This window comes from Procambarus clarkii, chromosome 22, assembly GCF_040958095.1.
Source record: "Procambarus clarkii isolate CNS0578487 chromosome 22, FALCON_Pclarkii_2.0, whole genome shotgun sequence".
In the NCBI taxonomy this organism is placed as follows: domain Eukaryota; kingdom Metazoa; phylum Arthropoda; class Malacostraca; order Decapoda; family Cambaridae; genus Procambarus; species Procambarus clarkii.
Window position 1 is genome coordinate 5889910 of NC_091171.1, and position 21127 is coordinate 5911036.

The 21127-nt window shown below is 52.2% G+C and overlaps 1 protein-coding gene across 1 annotated transcript in view; it reads right to left on the reverse strand.

Annotated features, from left to right (window-relative positions):
* LOC138367637 (rhoptry surface protein CERLI2-like) overlaps positions 1–5552 on the reverse strand; it is a 6849-nt gene extending 1297 nt beyond the window's left edge. Inside the window, exons 1-2 of the mRNA XM_069329364.1 lie at positions 5487–5552; positions 5156–5345 (exon numbers count right to left, since the gene is read on the reverse strand). Coding sequence (XP_069185465.1) covers positions 5156–5345; positions 5487–5552 — 256 coding nt within the window. The remainder of the gene's footprint in view (positions 1–5155; positions 5346–5486) is intronic.
* Between the last annotated feature and the right edge of the window lie 15575 nt (positions 5553–21127).

Here is a 21127-nt window from a genome sequence, read left to right on the forward strand (position 1 = left end):
ACATGGTCCTCCTCTACATGGTCCTCCTCTACACGGTCCTCCTCTACATGGTCCTCCTCTACATGGTCCTCCTCTACATGGTCCTCCTCTACACGGTCCTCCTCTACACGGTCCTCCTCTACACGGTCCTCCTCCACATGGTCCTCCTCTACATGGTCCTCCTCTACACGGTCCTCCTCCACATGGTCCTCCTCTACATGGTCCTCCTCTACACGGTCCTCCTCCACACGGTCCTCCTCTACACAGTCCTCCTCCACATGGTCCTCCTCTACATGGTCCTCCTCTACACGGTCCTCCTCTACACGGTCCTCCTCTACACGGTCCTCCTCCACATGGTCCTCCTCTACATGGTCCTCCTCTACACGGTCCTCCTCCACATGGTCCTCCTCTACACGGTCCTCCTCTACACGGTCCTCCTCTACACGGTCCTCCTCTACACGGTCCTCCTCCACATGGTCCTCCTCCACATGGTCCTCCTCTACACGGTCCTCCTCTACACGGTCCTCCTCTACACGGTCCTCCTCTACACGGTCCTCCTCTACACGGTCCTCCTCCACATGGTCCTCCTCCACATGGTCCTCCTCTACACGGTCCTCCTCTACACGGTCCTCCTCTACACGGTCCTCCTCTACACGGTCCTCCTCTACGCGGTCCTCCTCTACACGGTCCTCCTCTACATGGTCCTCCTCCACATGGTCCTCCTCTACACGGTCCTCCTCTACACGGTCCTCCTCTACATGGTCCTCCTCCACATGGTCCTCCTCTACACGGTCCTCCTCTACACGGTCCTCCTCTACATGGTCCTCTACACGGTCCTCCTCTACACGGTCCTCCTCTACACGGTCCTCCTCTACATGGTCCTCCTCTACACGGTCCTCCTCTACACGGTCCTCCTCTACACGGTCCTCCTCTACATGGTCCTCCTCTACACGGTCCTCCTCTACATGGTCCTCCTCTACACGGTCCTCCTCTACACGGTCCTCCTCTACATGGTCCTCCTCCACATGGTCCTCCTCTACACGGTCCTCCTCTACACGGTCCTCCTCTACACGGTCCTCCTCTACACGGTCCTCCTCTACACGGTCCTCCTCTACACGGTCCTCCTCTACATGGTCCTCCTCCACATGGTCCTCCTCTACACGGTCCTCCTCTACACGGTCCTCCTCTACACGGTCCTCCTCTACACGGTCCTCCTCTACATGGTCCTCCTCCACATGGTCCTCCTCTACATGGTCCTCCTCCACATGGTCCTCCTCTACACGGTCCTCCTCTACACGGTCCTCCTCTACACGGTCCTCCTCTACACGGTCCTCCTCTACACGGTCCTCCTCTACACGGTCCTCCTCTACATGGTCCTCCTCCACATGGTCCTCCTCCACACGGTCCTCCTCTACACGGTCCTCCTCTACACGGTCCTCCTCTACACGGTCCTCCTCTACACGGTCCTCCTCTACACGGTCCTCCTCTACATGGTCCTCCTCCACATGGTCCTCCTCTACACGGTCCTCCTCTACACGGTCCTCCTCTACACGGTCCTCCTCCACATGGTCCTCCTCTACATGGTCCTCCTCCACACGGTCCTCCTCCACATGGTCCTCCTCTACATGGTCCTCCTCCACATGGTCCTCCTCTACACGGTCCTCCTCTACACGGTCCTCCTCTACATGGTCCTCCTCCACACGGTCCTCCTCCACATGGTCCTCCTCTACATGGTCCTCCTCTACACGGTCCTCCTCTACATGGTCCTCCTCCACATGGTCCTCCTCTACACGGTCCTCCTCTACACGGTCCTCCTCCACATGGTCCTCCTCCACACGGTCCTCCTCTACACGGTCCTCCTCTACACGGTCCTCCTCTACATGGTCCTCCTCTACACGGTCCTCCTCCACATGGTCCTCCTCTACACGGTCCTCCTCCACATGGTCCTCCTCTACACGGTCCTCCTCCACATGGTCCTCCTCTACACGGTCCTCCTCTACACGGTCCTCCTCTACACGGTCCTCCTCCACATGGTCCTCCTCTACACGGTCCTCCTCCACATGGTCCTCCTCTACACGGTCCTCCTCCACATGGTCCTCCTCTACACGGTCCTCCTCTACACGGTCCTCCTCTACACGGTCCTCCTCTACATGGTCCTCCTCTACACGGTCCTCCTCCACACGGTCCTCCTCCACATGGTCCTCCTCCACATGGTCCTCCTCCACATGGTCCTCCTCTACACGGTCCTCCTCTACACGGCCCTCCTCTACACGGTCCTCCTCTACACGGTCCTCCTCTACACGGTCCTCCTCCACACGGTCCTCCTCTACACGGTCCTCCTCTACACGGTCCTCCTCCACATGGTCCTCCTCTACATGGTCCTCCTCTACATGGTCCTCCTCTACACGGTCCTCCTCTACACGGTCCTCCTCTACACGGTCCTCCTCCACATGGTCCTCTACATGGTCCTCCTCTACATGGTCCTCCTCCACACGGTCCTCCTCTACACGGTCCTCCTCTACATGGTCCTCCTCTACACGGTCCTCCTCCACATGGTCCTCCTCTACACGGTCCTCCTCTACATGGTCCTCCTCCACACGGTCCTCCTCTACACGGTCCTCCTCTACACGGTCCTCCTCCACACGGTCCTCCTCTACACGGTCCTCCTCTACACGGTCCTCCTCTACACGGTCCTCCTCTACACGGTCCTCCTCTACACGGTCCTCCTCCACATGGTCCTCCTCTACACGGTCCTCCTCTACACGGTCCTCCTCCACATGGTCCTCCTCTACACGGTCCTCCTCTACACGGTCCTCCTCCACATGGTCCTCCTCTACACGGTCCTCCTCTACACGGTCCTCCTCTACATGGTCCTCCTCTACACGGTCCTCCTCTACACGGTCCTCCTCTACACGGTCCTCCTCTACACGGTCCTCCTCTACACGGTCCTCCTCTACACGGTCCTCCTCTACACGGTCCTCCTCTACACGGTCCTCCTCTACACGGTCCTCCTCTACACGGTCCTCCTCTACACGGTCCTCCTCTACATGGTCCTCCTCTACACGGTCCTCCTCTACACGGTCCTCCTCTACACGGTCCTCCTCTACACGGTCCTCCTCTACATGGTCCTCCTCCACATGGTCCTCCTCTACACGGTCCTCCTCTACATGGTCCTCCTCTACACGGTCCTCCTCCACATGGTCCTCCTCTACACGGTCCTCCTCTACATGGTCCTCCTCTACACGGTCCTCCTCTACACGGTCCTCCTCCACATGGTCGTCCTCTACATGGTCCTCCTCCACATGGTCCTCCTCTACACGGTCCTCCTCCACATGGTCCTCCTCTACACGGTCCTCCTCTACATGGTCCTCCTCTACACGGTCCTCCTCTACACGGTCCTCCTCCACATGGTCCTCCTCTACACGGTCCTCCTCCACATGGTCCTCCTCTACATGGTCCTCCTCCACATGGTCCTCCTCTACACGGTCCTCCTCCACATGGTCCTCCTCTACACGGTCCTCCTCTACATGGTCCTCCTCTACACGGTCCTCCTCTACATGGTCCTCCTCCACATGGTCCTCCTCCACATGGTCCTCCTCTACACGGTCCTCCTCTACATGGTCCTCCTCCACATGGTCCTCCTCTACACGGTCCTCCTCTACATGGTCCTCCTCCACATGGTCCTCCTCTACACGGTCCTCCTCTACACGGTCCTCCTCTACATGGTCCTCCTCCACATGGTCCTCCTCTACACGGTCCTCCTCTACATGGTCCTCCTCTACATGGTCCTCCTCCACATGGTCCTCCTCTACATGGTCCTCCTCATGGTCCTCCTCTACACGGTCCTCCTCCACATGGTCCTCCTCTACACGGTCCTCCTCTACATGGTCCTCCTCTACACGGTCCTCCTCTACACGGTCCTCCTCCACATGGTCCTCCTCTACACGGTCCTCCTCCACACGGTCCTCCTCTACATGGTCCTCCTCCACATGGTCCTCCTCCACATGGTCCTCCTCTACACGGTCCTCCTCTACACGGTCCTCCTCCACATGGTCCTCCTCTACACGGTCCTCCTCTACATGGTCCTCCTCCACATGGTCCTCCTCTACACGGTCCTCCTCTACATGGTCCTCCTCCACATGGTCCTCCTCTACACGGTCCTCCTCTACACGGTCCTCCTCTACATGGTCCTCCTCCACATGGTCCTCCTCTACACGGTCCTCCTCTACATGGTCCTCCTCCACATGGTCCTCCTCTACACGGTCCTCCTCTACACGGTCCTCCTCTACATGGTCCTCCTCCACATGGTCCTCCTCTACATGGTCCTCCTCCACATGGTCCTCCTCTACACGGTCCTCCTCTACACGGTCCTCCTCTACATGGTCCTCCTCCACATGGTCCTCCTCTACATGGTCCTCCTCCACATGGTCCTCCTCTACACGGTCCTCCTCTACAAGGTCCTCCTCTACACGGTCCTCCGCCACATGGTCCTCCTCTACACGGTCCTCCTCTACATGGTCCTCCTCCACATGGTCCTCCTCTACATGGTCCTCCTCCACATGGTCCTCCTCTACATGGTCCTCCTCCACATGGTCCTCCTCTACACGGTCCTCCTCCACATGGTCCTCCTCTACACGGTCCTCCTCTACATGGTCCTCCTCTACACGGTCCTCCTCTACACGGTCCTCCTCTACACGGTCCTCCTCCACATGGTCCTCCTCTACACGGTCCTCCTCCACATGGTCCTCCTCTACACGGTCCTCCTCTACACGGTCCTCCTCTACACGGTCCTCCTCCACACGGTCCTCCTCTACATGGTCCTCCTCTACACGGTCCTCCTCTACATGGTCCTCCTCCACATGGTCCTCCTCTACACGGTCCTCCTCCACATGGTCCTCCTCTACACGGTCCTCCTCCACATGGTCCTCTACATTGTCCTCCTCTACACGGTCCTCCTCCACATGGTCCTCTACATGGTCCTCCTCTACACGGTCCTCCTCCACATGGTCCTCTACATGGTCCTCCTCTACACGGTCCTCCTCCACATGGTCCTCTACATGGTCCTCCTCTACACGGTCCTCCTCCACATGGTCCTCCTCTACACGGTCCTCCTCTACATGGTCCTCCTCTACACGGTCCTCCTCCACATGGTCCTCTACATGGTCCTCCTCTACACGGTCCTCCTCCACATGGTCCTCCTCTACACGGTCCTCCTCTACATTGTCCTCCTCTACACGGTCCTCCTCCACATGGTCCTCTACATTGTCCTCCTCTACACGGTCCTCCTCCACATGGTCCTCTACATGGTCCTCCTCTACACGGTCCTCCTGCACATGGTCCTCTACATGGTCCTCCTCTACATGGTCCTTTTCGTCACAGAAGGACAGTCAAAAATATTGACCAAAAACTACCATTAGAAGCCAGTGACCGCTGTGTCTTAGTCTGTGAACAGTGACAATGAAGACCACAGAAAGGGGTGACCAGGGGACAACTTGGAAGAGAATTACCAAAGTGTCAGAGAATACCTGAGGCGGAGATAATGGGGAAGACAACTCGGAGGAAAATCCACACATGACATGATGGAGTACATAACGGACAGACTCAAACAGGCTGAAGGTGGATTAATACCTCCACTAAGTGTTAAGGGAAGCAAGACAATGCTTGCTATACCTAATCGCAATTATTAACTTTTAGTCAAAGTGTTTTATCCCCTCACCTTCCCTGAAACGCTGTGGGTACTAGTGACTTTAGGTATTGTATGTATTACCTCTAGGAATCCAACATTATGTTTGTAAATCAACTATGTATGTACTTTTCCTGAATAAAAAATTATTATTTATTTATTAAGATGAACATTACCCCATAGTTCAAGGGTGTCTGGAGGCAAAAGAGCATGTAATAAGTATAGAGAAACCTTACAGATGGAAATCACAATGTAAATAAAGAGGCCAGAAATGAGTAGACAGAAACTAGAGGAGTGGCAGAAAAACAGTACGAGAATGACACTGCCTACAAGGCTAAGTCCCAGCCAACACTGTTCCACAGTCATACGAGGAGGAAGATGGCTGTTAATGAGCAGGTTATCAGACGACAAAAAGTGGGGGACGACACACGGAAAATGGTAAGTGTGTGAGGAACTTAACAAAAGCTTTAAGGACGTATTCAAGCTGGAAACAAATCCACAAGGGCCGTGACGAGGATACGAACCTGCGTCCGGGAGCATCCCAGACACTGAATTAATCGACTGAGCTACGACAGGATAAAAGGGTTGAAACCGAAGTTCTACTGAGCTTACTGGATCCCTTAGCCTCTCCGAGGCACAAACCAGGCTTTTACACCCCTTCCCCCTGCACCCGAGCTATGTCAATAGGCCGTTCTCCCTCTTCGCCCTTACATCATCACACACAGAGATCACACTAACGTGATGCATCAAATGAACAAATACACAAGGGCCGTGACAAATCCTCGTCACGGCCCTTGTGGATTTGTTCATATGATGCATCACGTTAGTGTGATCTCTGTGTGTAATTCAAGCTGGAACCTGATCAGCCACCAGAGTTCACAACACAAACTGATCGGGAAATTCCACATGAAAGCCTCACTGAAATAACAGTGAGGCCAGCAGCAGCAACTGCAGGAACTATGTGACAAAAGCCGTGGGACCAGACAAAGTATCACAATGGATACTACTAGAGGCAGCTGAAGCATTGTGCAGCCCACTTGCCATAATTAATTCCTCTCTAGAAACGGAAGAACTTCCTGAAAGCTGGAAAATGGCTTGTTACGGACCCGAGCCCAGCGTCCGAGCATGGAGCAGTGACGACCGCGCCATCTGTGGGTCAGCTCCCGAAACCCCCTCCAAATGGACGACGCCATCTAGTGAGGGCGAGATATACCGGCCACAAGGGCTAGTTTCCCGTCCTAATCAGCTCGTGACTTAGCCACTGCTGACCTCTGGTGAGGTGGCGCTTAGACAGCAACGCCATCTATGGAGTGGATAGGTGGGCGTTTGTGTCTAAGCCTGTGAGGTGCCCTAGAGTGTAACTAGTACTGATGACGTGTCTGATTAGAGAGTCGACCTGGGACTGCTGTAATGGACGTTGGATCAGTCTACCCAAGGCAGCCGTAGAACCTCCACGCATTTGCTGCTGAAGCTGTGTCACCCCCCCGGATGAACACTGTTGTGTTAGCCTGCCTGTGAGGTGGCAGAGCCAGGGATTGTCGTACCCGGGGCTGACTGGTGGAGAAGACTAGCCACTGGGGTGTTGTGGTGAGGAGAGTGATCTGTGGAATCACACGAGGCTCCTGCCTAGGGCTCGCAACCCTAGTATCGGTCGTGGAGTGGCCTACGCAGCGTTGCTGATTGGAACCTGCCAGCTATAGGCTGGATTTGTGGTTGACGGCCTCCACGACGGTGCACCCAGTGGGATTGTGATTTGGCTGGCCTGTGGCCGGGGTAGACTCGCAGAGAGAGAATCTACGGATTCGTCGAGAGGCTACGAGAAGAGGATCAAGGGCTAAGCATCGTTGAGCACCGTGGAGCATCCCGTGTCTTCGAAGAAGTTATTGTAAATAAGTGTAGTAATAGCAACCCCGCTTGTGACGGTTTATATACTTATTTATTGGTGACGGAATAATTATATATTTAAGTTTAAGAGCAGTTTTATCCCTTCCCCTTTAATTTACTTGTGTTACGGAACACACCCCTTGAAAGCCACTACTAACTTGGGGCCAGATACCCAAACTCTATTAACATCAGAGAAAGAACCCCGTTGCGACCTAAGAGGGCCGTAACATGGCTAATGTTGTGGCAACCTACAAGGAGGGGGGGGGGCATAAACCGTTAAGTTACAGACCTTTATCACTAACATGTTGCTAGAGTGATCCAAAGCAGACTAGTATAACGTTTAGAAGAGATCAATGTTGTCTCAAGGCACCAGAGTAGTTTTAACCGAGGAAAATCTTGCGTGACAAACTTGCCAGAGTTCTACAACTCAATGATAGAAATCAAACAAGAGAGGGATGGGTAAACTGCATTTTCCTTAACTGTCAGAAGGCATTTGATACGGTCCTGCATGAAATAATCCTACGCAAACTAGAAAAGCAGGCTGGCATGTCTTGAAGAGTCCTAAGATGGGTCAGAGAGTACCTCTCAGGAAGGAAGCCAAAGGTTACAGTGAGAGCAGATCAGAGTGGAGAGATGTTACGAGTGAAGTACCACAAGGGTCAGTTCTAGAGCCCAACCTGTTCTTAATATATGTTAATGATCTGACACAGGAAATTATAACCAAACTTAATCATTATAACCCAAAATTTGTGAGGAAGGAATTTTACTGTTGATATTAAATTAAACATACAGTCCACTCCAAATTTATAAGTAATAAATCAAATTAAAATACAGTCCATTACAAATTAATAGAGAATTAAATCAATCACCGGTAGAGCTCCTACGGCATCACCAGCACGGAACCTTCACATGAAGATGCACTCACAAGGAGAAAAGGTTTAAAGATTTTTAAATCTTAAATTTTGCCCCGAGGGAGGAGTTTATTGGGCAGCGCCACTCATCCTGTGAGTGGACACACCGCCATAGTGACAGTATTGGGCAGCGTCACTCATCCTGTGAGTGGACACACCGCCATAGTGACAGTATTGGGCAGCGCCACTCATCCTGTGAGTGGACACACCGCCATAGTGACAGTATGGGGCAGCGCCACTCATCCTGTGAGTGGACACACCGCCATAGTGACAGTACTGGGCAGCGCCACTCATCCTGTGAGTGGACACACCGCCATAGTGACAGTATTGGGCAGCGCCACTCATCCTGTGAGTGGACACACCGCCATAGTGATAGTATTGAGCAGCGTCACTCATCCTGTGAGTGGACACACCGCCATAGTGACAGTATGGGGCAGCGCCACTCATCCTGTGAGTGGACACACCGCCATAGTGACAGTATTGGGCAGCGCCACTCATCCTGTGAGTGGACACACCGCCATAGTGACAGTATTGGGCAGCGCCACTCATCTTGTGAGTGAACACACCGCCATAGTGACAGTATTGGGCAGCGCCACTCATCCTGTGAGTGGACACACCGCCATAGAGACAGTATTGGGCAGCGCCACTCATCCTGTGAGTGGAAACACCGCCATAGTGACAGTATGGGGCAGCGCCACTCATCCTGTGAGTGGACACACCGCCATAGTGACAGTATTGGGCAGCGCCACTCATCCTGTGAGTGGACACACCGCCATAGTGACAGTATTGGGCAGCGCCACTCATCCTGTGAGTGGACATACCGCCATAGTGACAGTACTGGGCAGCGCCACTCATCCTGTGAGTGGACACACAACCATAGTGACAGTATTGAGCAGCGTCACTCATCCTGTGAGTGGACACACCGCCATAGTGACAGTATGGGGCAGCGCCACTCATCCTGTGAGTGGACACACCGCCATAGTGACAGTATGGGGCAGCGCCACTCATCCTGTGAGTGGACACACCGCCATAGTGACAGTATTGAGCAGCGTCACTCATCCTGTGAGTGGACACACCGCCATAGTGACAGTATGGGGCAGCGCCACTCATCCTGTGAGTGATCACACCGCCATAGCGACAGTATTGGGCAGCGCCACTCATCCTGTGAGTGGACACACCGCCATAGTGACAGTATTGGGCAGCGCCACTCATCCTGTGAGTGGACACACCGCCATAGTGATAGTATTGGGCAGCGCCACTCATCCTGTGAGTGGACACACCGCCATAGTGATAGTATTGAGCAGCGTCACTCATCCTGTGAGTGAACACACCGCCATAGTGACAGTATTGGGCAGCGCCACTCATCCTGTGAGTGGACACACCACCATAGTGACAGTATTGGGCTGCGCCACTCATCCTGTGAGTGGACACACCGCCATAGTGATAGTATTGAGCAGCGTCACTCATCCTGTGAGTGGACACACCGCCATAGTGACAGTATTGGGCAGCGCCACTCATCCTTTGAGTGGACACACCGCCATAGTGACAGTATTGGGCAGCGCCACTCATCCTGTGAGTGGACACACCGCCATAGTGACAGTATTGGGCAGCGCCACTCATCTTGTGAGTGAACACACCGCCATAGTGACAGTATTGGGCAGCGCCACTCATCCTGTGAGTGGACACACCGCCATAGAGACAGTATTGGGCAGCGCCACTCATCCTGTGAGTGGAAACACCGCCATAGTGACAGTATGGGGCAGCGCCACTCATCCTGTGAGTGGACACACCGCCATAGTGACAGTATTGGGCAGCGCCACTCATCCTGTGAGTGGACACACCGCCATAGTGACAGTATTGGGCAGCGCCACTCATCCTGTGAGTGGACATACCGCCATAGTGACAGTACTGGGCAGCGCCACTCATCCTGTGAGTGGACACACAACCATAGTGACAGTATTGAGCAGCGTCACTCATCCTGTGAGTGGACACACCGCCATAGTGACAGTATGGGGCAGCGCCACTCATCCTGTGAGTGGACACACCGCCATAGTGACAGTATGGGGCAGCGCCACTCATCCTGTGAGTGGACACACCGCCATAGTGACAGTATTGAGCAGCGTCACTCATCCTGTGAGTGGACACACCGCCATAGTGACAGTATGGGGCAGCGCCACTCATCCTGTGAGTGATCACACCGCCATAGCGACAGTATTGGGCAGTGTTACGGACCCGGATTCAGCGTCCGAGCCTGGAGCAGTGACAAACACGCCATCTGTGGGTCAGCTCCCGAAACCCCCGCCAAATGAACGACGACACCTAGTGAGGACAGCGTGTACTGGCCTCGAGGACCAGTTTCCAGTCTGGTTCAGCGCTCAACACCGCCGCTCCTGACCTCTGGTGAGGTGGTGCTCCGACGACAGCGCCATCTATGGACTGGATACGTCAGGTGTTAGTATCTGAGCCTGTGAGTGTGGTGTATTAGTGTCCCAGTTATTGATGACGTGTCTGCTTACAGAGCCGACCTGGGACCACTGTGTTGAAGGTGAAGTCAGTCTACCCGAGGCAGCCAGTCTCCATACTGTGAAGTTTGCTGCAGCTGTTGTGACGTCGTCCCCCCGGAAGAACACTGTGGTGTGTTAAGCCTGCCAGTGGAGTGGCAGTGGAAGGATTTACCCGGGACCGACGGTTGGAGACGATAATCCACTGGGGTATTGAGGACAGGAGGGTGATTGGTGATATCACACGAGACTCCTGTCTAGGGCGTACCCCTTTTATCGTTCGTGGAGTGGCCGTACCAGCCTTGGTGGCTCAGTACCTGCCAGCAGACCTGCTGGACGTGTGGTTGACGGCCTCCACGACGGTGCCCCCAGTGGACCTGTGTTGAGGCTGACCTGTGGCCAGGGTAGGCTCGGCGTTCTCAGAGGACACGTCTTGAGGCCACGAAGAAAGCACCGCGGACTCAGCACCTAGCTTCAAGGATCCATAGTCTCCAGCAGAAGACTACAGTGTTGACCCCCTTTGTAAAGTGTTAATACCCCTCCCCCTTGTGTACGTTTTACTTTTATATATTTAAATGGTGAAGGTTATATTATATTATATTAAGTTCTTACCTTTCTTTCCCTACTCCCTTTAAGTTACTTGCGTCACGGATCGCATCCCTTGATAGCCTCTACTGGCTTGGGGCCGGATATATATCTTCCTCTAACTACATCAGAGTGAGAACCCTGTTGCGTCCCGAGAGGGCCGTAACATAATTGGCATCCCCAGCGGGATCCGTCCCCTTGTTAAGTATGTTTGACAGGGGTGGTGAAGTGGCGTAATCCCTGTATATAATTCCCCCTGTGTGACGATTGTGACGTTATACGTCCTGTGCGGTGCTCAGAGTGACTAAGTGCGATATTGTGCCGTGCGGTGCTCGCTGTGATTAAGCGATTAAGTGCAATATTGACTAGTGCGGTGCTCAGTGATTTAGTGTAATATTGTAGAGCGAAGTGTTCGCTTGGACTCAGTGCAATATTGGGTAGTGCGGTGCCCGAAGTGATTACGTGCAATATTGGCAAGTGCAGTGTTTGGTGCGATAAAGTGCAATATTGGCGTAGAACAGTGCTCAGTGTGTCAAGTGCTAAGTGTTCCATCTGTGACAATGGCAGACAAAGCCACCATCGATGATCTGGACGAGGTTCAGGCTTTTCTGAACAGAGAAGATTGTCTTGCCAGATTAAAATATCTGAGTAAACCAGAGCTTGTACTAGTGAGCGCCTACCTGGAGATCAAGATCCGTGCCAGTGATTCCCGTGTGGAGATCTTGTCCAAGGTACACCGGCACCTGAAGGCAGAAGAGAAACAGGAAGGCGAGACTCCTAGTACAAAGGAAAGTGCAGACATAGCTTCCACGGAAAAAGAAGATAAGGGCAGCGACGTTGACAGTGATGCAGGCGAGCTTAATATCAGCTTCTTAACAGTCAAGATGCGTGCCCTAGAGATCAATCGTGAAATAGAATGGAAGAAATTAGAAATGGAACGAGAGAGACAAGATAAAGAATTAGAGATGAGACGTTTAGAATTAGAAGAAAGGAAAGCAGAGAGAGAGAGAGAAGAGAAACGAGAAAGAGAAAGAGAAGAACGAGAAAGAGAAGAGAGACGAGAGAGAGAAGAACGAGAACGAGAGAGAGAAGAACGAGAAAGAGAAGAGAAACGAGAGAGAGAAGAACGAGAAAGAGAAGAGAGACGAGAGAGAGAAGAACGAGAGCGAGAAAGGGAGGAAAGAGAGAGACAACATGAACTAGAAGTATTGCGATTAGGCGGTGGTCGGAGGCAAACAACGGACACCAGTAGCTTCGATCCGGTACGCAACATCAAAATGGTCCCCAAATTCCATGAGAAGGAAGTGTCAAAATTCTTTGCAGCCTTCGAGAAAGTCGCTGCCTCTTTGGAGTGGCCAAGGGAGAATTGGGCCATCATGATACAGTCAGTCTTGACTGGGAAGGCCCAAATTGCCTACTCTACGTTATCCCTTGACGACTCCAGCGATTATGACAAGGTGAAGAAAGTTGTGCTCATGGCGTACCAATTGGTACCTGAGGCTTATAGGCAAAAGTTCAGAAACCTGAAGAAGACCTCAGAGCACACTTTTACCGAATTCGCCACAATCAAGGAGCGACTTTTCCAGGAATGGTGTGCCTCTCGGAAGGTGGAGACCAGGGAAGACCTCGAACAGCTGATTCTGCTCGAGGACTTCAAGGATTGTTTATCTGGAGACCTCAAGACGTACTTGGAGGAACAGCAGGTAGAGACCTTGAGTGCAGCAGCCACCATGGCTGAAGAGTACATCCTGACTCATAGGCCGTCTGCTAAGTACGTCCCGAGGAATTACCAGCGCCGGTTTGACAGACCTCACGACGAAGAAGAAGAAAGACCCGTCCCACGAAGTGCTAAGAAGACGCCCCCAAGTAGCCCCCGAAGAACAAGTCCTAGCAGTCCGAAACACCGGAGCCCGAGGAGGAATATGGTGTGCTGGACTTGTGGGCAGAAAGGGCACATAGCTGCTAGGTGCCGAGACAGAAGAGGTGGCAGCGCACGAAGGGAGGTGATGTTGATGAGCTGTGTTACACCACCAGCAGGAAACCAGTCTACGATGAAGCAGGAAGAACCAAGTTTGTTTGCCCCTCACACTTCATGCGGGTATGTAACGAGTGATCATACTGGTAGATCAGTTGTAGTGCTCAGAGATAGTGGAGCAGCCCAGTCCCTGATCGTGAAGAGCTCGTTACCCGAGGGAGTAAGTGTGGATGGGAGACCAGAGGTTATCCTGGTTGGGTTTCTGAGAACACAGTATATCGCCCCCTTAGTGCCAGTACATCTTGACTCGCCTTATTTCAGCGGCACAAGTGAGTTGGCAGTAGTCGATACCCTCCCTGTGGCTGGGATTGACGTGGTACTAGCCAACGACTTGGTGACAGATTGGAGCACCAATCGTCCCAAGGTTGCGGACGAGTCTACCAGAACAGCAAGGTCGGAGGTGACAACAGGCAATGGTAATGTCCAGGTAAAGACAGACCCGGATTTGAACATGTCTAATTTGTCCTCTCATCCGCAGATCGACAGTTATCTAGCAGTGTCTCCTGATTCTTCTCTTGACAAGGAACATGAGGTTACGATGGCAGAAGTACCTGAGCTAGAAGAGAGGCCTTGTGTGCAGGCACCCACGGATACCAACGAGTCTGGAGCGAAGGCGGATGTGTGCTTGCGGTATGGCAAGTTGCAGCGTGTAGTGGACCAGCCAGAGATTCCCCAGACGTCAGAGGTATGTGAGGTGTGTTCAAAAGGTCTAGTGCCCTCTTCTGTCCAAGCCAGGCTAGTGGATGGCGCCGGCTATGGACATGACAAGCTCAGGAAACTTATCCCTCGAATTGCCGAATGTTTCCTACCGGTATTTTGTTTTGTTCTCCTATGTGTTCTCTGTGTTCTCAGTAAGGACCGGTGGACGACCCGACGAATGATGGCTCCCATGAACATCGCGAAGAGGTCCCAGGGATTGGAGATTTGTACTGCAAGTGTTGCAGTTGAAGAAGGGACCTGGGAGGTAATAGATGATACAGGAGGTACGACATGTGATAATGTGAGTGACTGTTTCCGACAGGTTGACATCCCCCGCGTGACTGCTGAGCCTCAATGCAGCGTTATGTGGAACGTTGGTCGACCTGACGGTGGCAGAGCGAATGCCACCTGCGACGTACGAACAGCCCCGTTGGGACTAGGTGTGGACCTAGTAGAGTATGCTGTAAGTACTGTTTTACTCGCGGTCGCTATCACTCTGAATTATCAGACCCCTGTATTCCAGGTTCCTGTCTCCCTGAAGGACCATCGGACTGGCACCAGAAATGCCGTCTGTGGTCAGCCATCATCGGTGCCACGACATAAGGAAGTGTCGAGTCACCCCAGATCGTGTCTACACCGATCCTTACTCGAGAGGTGTGAGGTTATGCTCCGGATTAACATCTCGGTGGAGACGGTGAAGGTGTGGAAGATTACGTCAGGCAGATCATTGCCTTCTATCTGCAAGTTCCCGTTGTGCCGGAAATGGCTAGTAGAAAAGTTCTGTGGACAAGACAGCCTCATCACTCCAGTTCATAGTATAAGTAAGTCCATTTGGAGTTGTGTCGCCCTGCTAATTTGGTTTGTGTTTTTTATAGAACCCCAAACCAAATTCTTTTTGGTAGGGAGGTGTTACGGACCCGGATTCAGCGTCCGAGCCTGGAGCAGTGACAAACACGCCATCTGTGGGTCAGCTCCCGAAACCCCCGCCAAATGAACGACGACACCTAGTGAGGACAGCGTGTACTGGCCTCGAGGACCAGTTTCCAGTCTGGTTCAGCGCTCAACACTGCCGCTCCTGACCTCTGGTGAGGTGGTGCTCCGACGACAGCGCCATCTATGGACTGGATACGTCAGGTGTTAGTATCTGAGCCTGTGAGTGTGGTGTATTAGTGTCCCAGTTATTGATGACGTGTCTGCTTACAGAGCCGACCTGGGACCACTGTGTTGAAGGTGAAGTCAGTCTACCCGAGGCAGCCAGTCTCCATACTGTGAAGTTTGCTGCAGCTGTTGTGACGTCGTCCCCCCGGAAGAACACTGTGGTGTGTTAAGCCTGCCAGTGGAGTGGCAGTGGAAGGATTTACCCGGGACCGACGGTTGGAGACGATAATCCACTGGGGTATTGAGGACAGGAGGGTGATTGGTGATATCACACGAGACTCCTGTCTAGGGCGTACCCCTTTTATCGTTCGTGGAGTGGCCGTACCAGCCTTGGTGGCTCAGTACCTGCCAGCAGACCTGCTGGACGTGTGGTTGACGGCCTCCACGACGGTGCCCCCAGTGGACCTGTGTTGAGGCTGACCTGTGGCCAGGGTAGGCTCGGCGTTCTCAGAGGACACGTCTTGAGGCCACGAAGAAAGCACCGCGGACTCAGCACCTAGCTTCAAGGATCCATAGTCTCCAGCAGAAGACTACAGTGTTGACCCCCTTTGTAAAGTGTTAATACCCCTCCCCCTTGTGTACGTTTTACTTTTATATATTTAAATGGTGAAGGTTATATTATATTATATTAAGTTCTTACCTTTCTTTCCCTACTCCCTTTAAGTTACTTGCGTCACGGATCGCATCCCTTGATAGCCTCTACTGGCTTGGGGCCGGATATATATCTTCCTCTAACTACATCAGAGTGAGAACCCTGTTGCGTCCCGAGAGGGCCGTAACAGGCAGCGCCACTCATCCTGTGAGTGGACACACCGCCATAGTGACAGTATTGGGCAGCGCCACTCATCCTGTGAGTGGACACACCGCCATAGTGATAGTATTGGGCAGCGCCACTCATCCTGTGAGTGGACACACCGCCATAGTGATAGTATTGAACAGCGTCACTCATCCTGTGAGTGAACACACCGCCATAGTGACAGTATTGGGCAGCGCCACTCATCCTGTGAGTGGACACACCACCATAGTGACAGTATTGGGCTGCGCCACTCATCCTGTGAGTGGACACACCGCCATAGTGATAGTATTGAGCAGCGTCACTCATCCTGTGAGTGGACACACCGCCATAGTGACAGTATTGGGCAGCGCCACTCATCCTTTGAGTGGACACACCGCCATAGTGACAGTATTGGGCAGCGCCACTCATCCTGTGAGTGGACACACCGCCATAGTGACAGTATTGGGCAGCGCCACTCATCCTGTGAGTGGACACACCGCCATAGTGACAGTATTGGGCAGCGCCACTCATCTTGTGAGTGGACACACCGCCATAGTGACAGTATTGGGCAGCGCCACTCATCCTGTGAGTGGACACACCGCCATAGTGACAGTATTGGGCAGCGCCACTCATCTTGTGAGTGGACACACCGCCATAGTGACAGTATTGGGCAGCGCCACTCATCTTGTGAGTGGACACACCGCCATAGCAGCATGTACAACACTCCCCAATAGGAAGAAAACCCGCTGGGTTGTTCATCCTGTCACTTCAATGATGTGTAACGAGACTCGTTCCTTAGCTGAGAGGATTAAGCTACGAAGAAAGACTGAGAGACCTTACTTACCACACTGGAGGAGAGATAGGGGGACATGATAACAACATATAAGATTCTAAGAGAAATTGACCAAGTAGTCAAAGCAGCGTTGTTCAAAACTAGGAACAGTAGAAAGAGGGGTCATAGATGGCAACTGGAGACGCAGATGTCATACAGATATGACACAGCTCTGACACAAACTTTTCTAGTGTCAGAGCTGTCAATAAATGGAATGGCTTACATGCAAAAGTTGAAGATAATTCGATTCAAAATTTTTAATGTAAATATGATAAAAGCGAGAGAAATGAGTCGTTGTATTAACCTAAGAACGTTCGGAAGGCGGGGCCAAGAGCTTAGCTCGACCCTACATATCTGAGTACACACACACACACACACACACACACACACACACACACAGCTGGCTGGCTGAGTGGACAGCGCTCTAGACTCGTGGACCTAGGGACCAGGGTTCGATCCCGGCAGTCGCGGAAAAACAAATGGGCAGAGTTTCCTTCACCCTGATGCGCTTGTTACCTAGCAGTAAATAGGTACCTGGGAGTTAGACAGCTGCTATGGGTTGCTTCCTGGGTGTGTGTGTGAAAAAAATAAAAGTAAAAATTAGCTAGTAGTAGTTAGTAACAGTTGATTGACAGTTGAGAGGCGGGCAGAAAGAGCAGAGCTCAACCCCCGTAAGCACAACTAGGTGAATGCACACACGTTCAGGTCCTCGCAGCCGAGCGGACAGCGCTCTGGTATCGTAGTCTTAAGAGCCCGGGTTCGATTCCCGGTCTTGGCAGAAACAAACGGGCAGAGGTTCTTTCACCTAATGCAGTAACTAGGTGAAACAGCTGCTACGGGCTGCACCGCGAGGATGTTCGTGTGTTAGTAATCTGTGTAGCAGGTATGACATGAGGTAAACAGGTGGAGGGTCCGTATATTACACCACCGACCCTCAGAAAGGCGGGGTCCAAGAGCTAAGAGCTCGCTCCTGCAGGCTCACTGTTATGATCTCAGCCTGCAGGAGAAACGAGTCTCCCTCCTTGAGAGTTATTCAGCAAGCCTGACCTAACTAGAAGGTCTAGCAAATATTGAGGTGATAACCCATATGAAAAATGGCTGGTTGGATATGTAAAACAATTTAAGATTATGGGCAGTAAGTAAGGAAATAGATAAATGACTGGCTAGGAGATGTGGACATTTTGCTGGAGGCGTGAGGCTCGCTTCCGGAGGACCTTGACCTCACTTGAGTGCCAGACATCGCAGGGGGAAGTCGCGCTCCGTTTGAGCTCCCGCCAGAAGGGAACCCCTAGTGATATATCTCTAAGAGAAGAGAAGTGTGCAGACGTACCAGCTGTGGAATAGAGCTGGGGACGTGTGGTCTCAAGTCGTGGACGATAATTAGTGAATATTAAGCCGCCCGGAGGCATTATTGTGGGCTGTGTGGAGCGCCCTGACCAGACGCCGTCAGAGGGAAAGCGCCCTCGACCAATTAATCTGTGGTAAGCACGATAAACGCCAGTTCATAGTGATCACTTGTAGTTGGTCGTGTGCCCAGCGACAGTAGCAATGTTTATTTATAAGTTAGGCATGTTTTAATAAGGCAGAAAGCCTGAAATAAGAGAGTGGAGAGGGAGGAACACGGAGCGACGTCCGTCCCCTCTGAGCGCTGGCGGACGACTGAGGGAGCCTGGCTCTGGATGGAGGAAGACCCTCCCAGCGAGTGAGGACACCGCCGCCAGGCGAGGTGGAGTATGGACCCGCCCAAAACGGGGGAGTCCACTCTCACTGTATGTAGAGGACAGATAGAGGTTTGAGGCAAGCATATTGTGTGGTTATTTTTGTTTATGTGTTAAAGGGGAACATTTTATTGGAGTGTCGATGGGTTGCAGGTTTGTCTTTTGGGGAAGAAGTTGCTGAGAACTTCGAAGCCAGCAGATGATGTAGCTGATGAGACTCCAAGGTAGTGGAGCAGAGGACCTCGAGCTGTGAGGAGAAGCAGCAGTGAAGAGGAGTGTCACGTGCTTCTGTAGAGGTGGTGTAGCAGCCAAGAGAGCTGTGGAAGAACCTAACAGAAGGGTGAAGCACCGTAGTTGCACAAGGAAACTTCATGATAGCAGCCTGGAGGAGCTGCAGAGGATCCTGGTAGTGAAGCCCGGAAGAACCTAAGGATATTAGGGTTGTGAACTTCCAGAGGTGGAAGGGGAAGTTCTGGTGGATTACTAGTAGGGAGTTGATAGTGTTTGGTTGTCATTAGCGTGCAAGACGCAGTGAGAGGTGAGTGACTGTTGGCATTCTTATGTCAAGGAATTTTTTATACTGAAGTATCAATGAACATTTATACTGGTATATGTTATTGCACTCAAATGCTGATTTTCTATATATACATTATCTTGCTGATAGTGCAACAGTGTATGTAGGCTTGACCAACTTGAGGAGGTTAATGGTATCAGGTGGCGAATCAGGAGATAGGATACCCCTTGATAAGCTGATAATAGAGTTCTGATGGTGTTGGAGTGCAACCTGATTGTGATATTATAGAGTATAGGATTCATTATTATTATATGTGTGTATGTATCGTGTATGTGCTTTGTCAAGTAAATGTGTCACAATTTGCTGGTGTTTGCCCTTGTCCTAGTGAGGCTTCCCAGGAGGTAGTAAAGAAGGAGAGAGAAAGAACCAAGAACCACTGCTGTGGACAGGGTAGAAGGTAATATTAATAAGTCAAAGGGGGACCGAGGAGATCATATCACCTAAGGAGAGAGTGGGGAGTCACAGCGGCTCGAGTGGGTGTGTGCACGTGACAACGAGGCTAAGTGTTGGAGCCGCATCCCCTAAGCGTGTGACGTTGAGCCCCTCTCCAAGAGCCAGAAGCGCCAAGGGTGATCTCCTAGTATAAGCACTCTGCCGAGTTGTGGGTTGGGTTGTCCATAGAGAAGGATCGACGACGACGACAACAACCAACCCACGAGTCTATAATAAATTGGGGGCCTGTGTCCGGGAGAGTGAACTGACACACCCACACCCTGTCCAAGAGTGGATTTGTACACCCTTGCTGAAATAGATAAACTGTGTGAACGCAGGTGTATATTCTCTCTCTTGGGAAGACTCACAGGACAAAGATGGATAAGGTGCAAGCATTTGTGGAGTCAGGCAAGCCTGAGGACTTGGAAGGTTGCACGAGGGATCAATTGAAACAGATAGCAGAAAAATGTGGCATCAGGTTGAAAGCATCTAAAGTAGCTGGGATGAAGGATGAGATCCTTAGACAGTTGAGAGCCAGAAGTGAAGCGGCAGAACAAGGAGCCCAGAAAGGAGCTGAAAGTGGAAAGGAGGATGATGGGCAGGATGAAGTGAGATCCCAGGGATCGAGTAGGAGCAGTAAGAGTAGCCGCAGTAGCAGGAGTAGCCGAAATAGGAGCTTGGAGAGATTCCAGTTAGAGCTCCAGATGCAGCGTGAGGAGAGACAGTTCCAGCTGGAAAAGATGAAATTAGAACTCCAGATGAAAAATGAAGCCGAGAAAGAAAAAGAGAAAACCAGACTGGAAATAGAAAAAGAAAAAGCCCAGGTCGAAAAAGAAAAAGAGAGAACAAAACAAATGCAGATAGAAGCGAATAGAACCTTGGCTGAGCAAAGGATCGAACATGGGTTGCCAGAGAGCACCACCCAGGTATCACACCCACCAGATGTTAGGGTTAGGGAGAAGGACATTCCCTTGTTTGTTCCCGAAGAGGCAGAGAGCTTCTTCGAGCATTTTGAGAAAGTAGCCAGCATCAAAGAGTGGCCACAGGAGGAATGGGCCCAGCTGGTCCAGTTAAGATTGACCGGTGCAGCCAGGGAGGCATACACCCAATTGTCACTGGAAGAGTGCCAGGATTACGCCACAGTAAAGAGCAGCATATTGCGCTCGTTTCAGTTAACCTCAGAAGCTTATAGGAAGCGCTTCAGAGAAATGATCAAAGTTGGAGCATGTACGTTTGCTGAGACAGCAAGGGATCTGGAAAGACGATTCCAGAAGTGGATTGAGGCTGCTGGAGTTGGATCTTACACTGACCTGAAGCAACTGATGGTCATGGAGAAGTTCTTGGAGATGATGCATCCCGAA